Raw genomic sequence first — 6,587 nt, 5'->3', positions numbered from 1 at the left:
TTTTGAAAGTGGAGAAGGAGGCGTGAAGGAAGAAAGGTTATTTTGTCACCCGAATGGTCAGAGAGAGAAGACATAACTGGTAAGGCATTCAAATCAAGAGGTTTCGGGACAGCCGCATACTGCTGATTGAACAAATACGGAATTTGCTGTGGCCACAGAGGTCACACCCAAGCTCCTCCATTCTGAAGCCACCTGCTGAATTATCACAAGAGAAAGAAATGGGCTTTTGCAAGACAAACCTGCTTGTCGTTTTACCAACGGTTAGCCTGCGAATCAGCCATTGCAACTCATTACAACATCCAGTCTTCATTAAACTTAAAAAAAAAAGAAAAATCATTTGCATCCTATACTTCCTTCCTTCCACAGGCTTTTTAGATAACTATTATTAATCATGTCCTTAACTTTGTTTGCCCTCCTTCATTTTTGTGGTCCTGCTTAGTTGCTGGGACTTCTGAATCAGAGGGACGTTGGAGTGTAACCCAGGAGTGAGATTAGTGTTTGCCAACTTCCTCTAGCCTAGGTTTCCACGTGTGCAAAAGGGGGAACGTTGATATCTACATATTAGAGTGGAGAAGAGTGCGCTAATGAAAGTAAAACCCTCACGTGGTTCTGTTGTCAAAGGTCCCATTCATTTTGCTGTTTTTGTTTTTCTGTTTGCTTGTTTGTTTTGTTATTTCCCCGAGGGCAGAAGACTATTCCCACTGTTCCTCAAGGAATAGGGTACCGACCTGGGGACAAGTCTCATTCTGTCAGCTCTCAGGGAAACATCTTCAGGGAGAGAAGGGCAAATAACTGAGGACTCCCCGGGACTGTGCGGCCCACCTAGGAGCGCTGGTGGGACAGTGGAACTCAGAACGCCTGGAACCTGCGTGGCCTTTACAGGACCGGACTACAAGTCCCAGAACGCAGTGCGCCACCGGGCAGAAATTTTAGCAAGGCGCCTGCGCATGGGGCTGTGGGCAGGGCGAAGGAAGCGGTGCACTTTGGGACTAGTAGTCCCCAGGTGGCAACTCCTGGGGTCGGAGGTGGGTCGAAGGGCCAGCTCCCTGCCCAGTCCCGCCTTTTGTCCACGTCCCGCTTCTCCTGGCCAATGTCCCGTCCTGTAGCTGTGGCCAGCCCCTCTCCGAGGCTGTTTCCATTGGTCCTGAGGCTATCCCACGGCTGCCCTACCCGGAAGTAGCCTTGGGGAGGCGGTTTCCTAGACTACGACACCGGAAAGCTGGGGGCGGTGCTCTGGGCCGTGGAGGGCGGAGGGCGGTGGCAGCGCTGGCGCTGGGGACCGGCTCGGTGGCTTCGGCGAACAGTTTGGCGCCGGCGGCCGCCGGCCTCACTCCGCAGCTCGCCCTCGACACGGCTCGCAGCCTCCTCGCCGCCGGCAGCCCGCAATGTGGCCCACCGTGCGGGTGTAGCAGCTGCGCGTGCGCGGAACCGCGGGGCCATGAGCGAAGCCGGCGGCGGCGGCGGCGGCGGTCGGGGCTGTGGGTGCCGGGTCCCCCAGCGAGCGCCATGGAGCCTGGTGGCAGCGGCGGCCTCTCTCTGCCTGGTGTTGGCCACGTCCGTGTGCACGGCGAGGGCCGCGCCCATGAGTAGGGAAGAGAAGCAGAAGCTTGGGTAAGGGTGCGTGGCTGCCCGGGTGGGTTTCCTGGCGAGGCTGCCAGCAGCGATCGAGGTGCCTGTCACTGCGCCTCCGGCGCGCCGTGGACTTTTTTTTTTTTCCCCTGTGGTGACTTGGAACAGCTGGTGAGGCTGGAGGACCTCGGTGCGGTGGACAGGGTCCAGGAGGATGGGAGCCGAGCCCCACGGCGTGACCTCGGGGGGCTGTCGGGTGTCTCCTGGGCCGCCCGTGACATGTGCCGTGTGGTGTCAGCGCCCCTGCCGTGCCGGGCTGGTGGAGGGGCCACCGCCTGGGGTAGCAGGAGTTCCAGGGGCGCCTTTTGGCGGAGGAGGGTTGGAGTTCTCGCCCAGCCCGAGCGAGCTCCCAGCGGGAAAATGTTGCGCTGTTTACACCTGTTAAAGGAAAAGGGGCGTTCACTTGGAGCTTGAACTTTTCCGATTCCTCTATCCCTTTGCTGTGGTTTCTTCCTACAGGGCATTTGGGCCTGGGGCAGGCGGTTTGATGTTATTCAAAGGCCTCGGTTGAGTGCACCCCCCCCCCCCCCCTTAGAGTAGTTTCATGAATCTTGAAAGTGCTACAGTACTCTATTTGTGGCATTTAATTCAGTAAGGCTCATACCTCCGAAGCGGCACAGATGAGTAAGAGCAAAGTGGAGAATCTGTAGAAATTGGCAAAACCGTGAACAGTTAAGTGAGAGAAGAGGAAATGGGTGCGGGTCAGTAGCACAAAGAGTTAATTGTGAGAGATGCTTATTAAAACAGTGAAGTGGGTGGGTTTTGCCTGTCTGGTTAATAAGCACACACCACCAGGATGCAGCATTGGTTAGTGAAGATGTGAGAAGGCTTGGTAGGAGTGTAAATTCGTGTGACCTATTGACAGCAACCCCTGAATTAAAAAAAAAAAAAATTGTGCTTTTTCTTTGACTCGTGTCTTTCTCTGGGGATCTACCCTACAGAAATAAAAGCACTGTTAGAGATAAGTGTATAAAGGAGTGCATTTTGAAAGACCAGAACAGTTCCTGGAAGGGAAATGGTTGAATATGCTGTTTGGTTCTATATTGTAGAATAATGTTCATACATTTAGAAAGAGTTCTGTAATTAGAAGTCTATCCAGGACCTATTACCACGATAATAAAGGAAGGAAAAAAAAAAAAAACTAAAGCAAGTTGAAGGATAATATATAAATAGTAGACAAACCATTTCATAAGAAAAAAAATTACCCAAATTTAGAAAAAAATAAAATGTAACTTATTCCATAATGTTAGGATGAAGGGAAGTGGAGCCATTAGGTTCTAATATATATGCTTCTTTATTTCAATCATTGCAAAAGAATTGTATTAATTTTTTTAATAAAAGAGCAATGAAAATCAGAGGCCAAGAAGATGAAGTGTCAGCTATCCAAACAAATTTTTTCTTTATGAGTTTAATGTATTATTAGACTTCCCCACTCCGTTGGCATTTAACTCACGCCACATCTAAAACTGTTGTTACACCACAAGGTGGATGTTATCTCCACTGTGCAAATGAAGAAATTGAGATCCAAGGTTAACTTGTTCATACTAGGTAGAGTCAGATTTTTGTTTTGTTTTTGTTTTTGCCAATGTCTGACCTCATAGCTCATGTACACACAGTGCCATACTTCCTTAAGATTTGGGGGAAAGTATTAATTCTAGTATGGCTGCAAGTATTTTATTTGACTTTTTTATTAAAAGTATTATATGAGTCATTGGACAGCCAGTGTAGACAAATCAGTGAGCCCCAGGTTCAGAGAGAGATTCTGTCTCAAACAATAAGGTGTAGAGTTTGTGTGTGTGTGTGTGTGTGTGTGTGTGTGTGTGTGTGTGTCATACACACTGGAATTGTCGTGAACAGTTGCTTGTAGTTATATATATATATATATATATATATATATATAGAGAGAGAGAGAGAGAGAGAGAGAGAGAGAGAGAGAGAGAGAGAGAGAGAGTGTCTTTCATGGAATTTTTTTTTCAGGACAAGAGATTTTGCTAATATTTTTGGTTATCAGCTAGTATAGATCAATTCAGTTACTACTGATATTGGGAGGCAATGTGACTTTAGAAAATAATTGATTTATAGAAATTATTTAAAAATGAAAAACAATTTTAAATAGGGGGGGTCAGATTTCCAATATATCTTATATAGTTGTTAAATAGATATAAAATTATAAAAACTTTTAAACTGTTCCATATAGTCACTGTGCCATTCTATAGATATGCCCACTTTAAAGTTTATATTGTGGAACTTGCTGATTGTATGTGTCTTCACATACAATCATAATTTACCCATAATTTGGAAAATTCATAGCTCTCAAAGTTGAATTAGCAAGTTAGAGTTTTTCACCTTTGATGCACTTCTAGGCTCTCGCATTCCCAGTGACAAGAAAGTTCCCGTCTTGACAGTAATCGTTTATCCTGCTTCAGGGAAGGAAGAGTCTGCATATCCCATTTTATGATAGTGCTTGCAGGTTGTGGGGCCTGGCCTTGCTGCTGTTTGGGAGTAGTTATCATTTGCACGATGAGTGTCTAGAGGGATTCTGTAAGATACTCCTTAATTTCCTGAAATCCTCTGGATCTATGTAAATTTACAATGTTCTAACACAGTAGTAGGGAGACCTTTTTAAAAATTTTTTTTATTACATTTGTGTGTATGCCATGGCACATGGAGTCAGCACAACATGCAGGAATCAACTCTTTCCTTCCACCATGTGGATTCTTGGGATCAAACTCAGATTGCCAGGCTCTGGGGCAAGTGCTCTAACCCAGTGAACTGTCTTGCCAGCCAAGGTCTTGTTTTTAATGGTTAGGCATTTTTAAAATGGTTATAAGAAGTTGTCGTCAGGACTATTTAGGTCATAAAATGAAGTGTACTTGACCTTGTTGGTCATTACAGCCAGGGCTGGATATTAGAGCTTTTCTACCTGCTAGCTTTATTATTATCATCAGTATTTCATCCTCCGTTGTTGTGGAATTGACAATATAGTATCATAGGAAGGAAAATAAATATAACCAGTCATTTTCTTGACTTCTTTTCCTAGTCCTGATTTTAGTAAGTGGAACTTTGGGGAGAGAAGAGTTAGTAAGTACTTGTCTTGCTGTTTTCCTTTGCTGATTATTGGATTTGGCTCTGTCTGGCTCTCACATTAACTTTTGTAATAGCACTCGAGGCCTGGTCATGAGAACGCTTCATTGTGAGACTCGGTCCTTAGTTCCTGAGACCTTTGCGGTCTGAGTTGGTGAATCTGGCTTGGGCGCCTGCAACCTCCATCTTAAATCACTGTATTGGAAGTTTAGAGAAAGAATCCTCTTTTCTCTTTCTCTTCTCTGCGCCCTCCTTGTGCTCAGGCTGATGTTAAACTTGTGATCTTCTAGCCTCGGCTCCCTGAAAGCTGGAGGTCTCCCTTTGAGCTTTAATGTTTCTACTTTTGGAGAGTGTTTTTAAGAGAGCAGAGTATGCCAGAAAGTGTATCTTTTGGAACTGAGACAAACATAGTATGTACTTAAACTAGGCATTAGTGGTTTTACTCTGTAATGGGAAGAGCACAGGCTTGAGAAAATATTAGTTCATATTAGTGTAACACACCCCACCCCACCCTTAGTAGAATATATAGAACAAACAATAAATGGTACTAATAATTGTTGCTTTGAGGAGTTGTCTGGAAACATCCCACTCCAAGAATAGCTTACATAATTATGTTAATAGCTGTAGTGTTCAAGACCAGCTCTCTTTCTCTGCCATTATGACATGGGTCATTCAATAGTTTTCTTAGAAAAAACCCAGCAGTTTTATATAAATTACTAGGACTGGGGATGGTAAAGGTCTGGCTCCGCAGCTTATGGTGAGGTAATAAAGACTTCTCTGCTCACTTTGTGGTATCCTTCTAACTAAAGTATTTTTTTTTTTTAAATTAGTGTGCTTTTATGAAGGAGAATTGTGTTCTTGAAGTACAATAGATAGAATATACATAACCTTTCTCCCTCTCTGTTTTTTCACAATTAGAAATCAAGTCCTGGAAATGTTTGATCATGCTTATGGCAACTATATGGTAAGTATGAAGCTTGTCTGTGCATACTGTTTATGAGCTGACTGTACACAGCTGGGAACTTTGGAACTTGAATTACTAATGTATGTTTTTAAAGAAAGCTTTTCAAAAGCAGGACAAATGTAAGCGAGCAGAATATTCCTGGTGATGAGTCTTAGGGAATCAATTTATTGAACAGGGAAGAAATTGAAACTAGATCATGAAACTTTGTATTTAAGCAGTTTACTTAGGTGCTGGCAGCAATTGATAACGTACATAGGTAAACAGGGAAAAGATGTTATCTCTGGCTTTAAGAGATGCCCTTTAAGAAAAACTACATTACTTTACAACCCTATGAAACAAGCCATTGCATAAGACGTACTATCACCTAACCTCTGTCCAGATGTTATGATATGGATTCTGAATTGAGTGCATTTGCATCCTGCTGATCCATTGTTTCAAGGTATTTCAGAGGTAGCCGCTTCCACTGGAAAGGTTGAAATGGCATGGATAAAAGGTTCTAGGGATCTAGTGCACAAAGAAGAAGATAAAATAGCAAGCAAATTTTTAAGAGTTTAAAAGAAAGTTTTGCATATAATTTTTTGTAATTTTGTAAAGAGTTTAATCAAGCTATGCTGAGGATTTCTTCTCATTTTCTTGTTTTTACATTTAATATATGCCAGGAGAACGTCTCTTATGATTATAGCCTAAATATAGTTAGGAAAATTTGGCAGAGAGCTAACTTTAATTCTTATTAAGATTCTTTTCACCTGATTCAGTAAATCCATGTTCATTTGTATAGGGCAGATATCATTATATATCCATATCACTAGTCCTCTCTTTATGTATTTTTGTATTTTATATATTTCTTTATTTATATGTCTGTGTGAGTGTATGCCATGTGTGGGTACTTGCAGAGGCCGGGAGAAAGTCT

The 6,587-nt window shown here is 43.4% G+C and overlaps 1 protein-coding gene across 2 annotated transcripts in view; it reads left to right on the top strand.

The window, feature by feature from the left end:
- The first annotated feature begins 1,247 nt into the window (after window positions 1-1,247).
- Window positions 1,248-6,587, top strand: part of Edem3 (ER degradation enhancing alpha-mannosidase like protein 3) — a 66,194-nt gene continuing 60,854 nt past the window's right edge. For both annotated transcript variants that reach the window (XM_059280453.1, XM_059280452.1), the window contains exons 1-2: window positions 1,248-1,611; window positions 5,632-5,677. In XM_059280453.1, coding sequence (XP_059136436.1) covers window positions 1,439-1,611; window positions 5,632-5,677 — 219 coding nt within the window. In that variant the 5' untranslated portion in view covers window positions 1,248-1,438. The remainder of the gene's footprint in view (window positions 1,612-5,631; window positions 5,678-6,587) is intronic.

This window comes from Peromyscus eremicus, chromosome 15, assembly GCF_949786415.1.
Source record: "Peromyscus eremicus chromosome 15, PerEre_H2_v1, whole genome shotgun sequence".
Classification (NCBI taxonomy): domain Eukaryota; kingdom Metazoa; phylum Chordata; class Mammalia; order Rodentia; family Cricetidae; genus Peromyscus; species Peromyscus eremicus.
The sequence above is the reverse complement of the archived record's forward strand: the minus strand, read 5'-3'. Positions and strand labels throughout refer to the sequence as shown.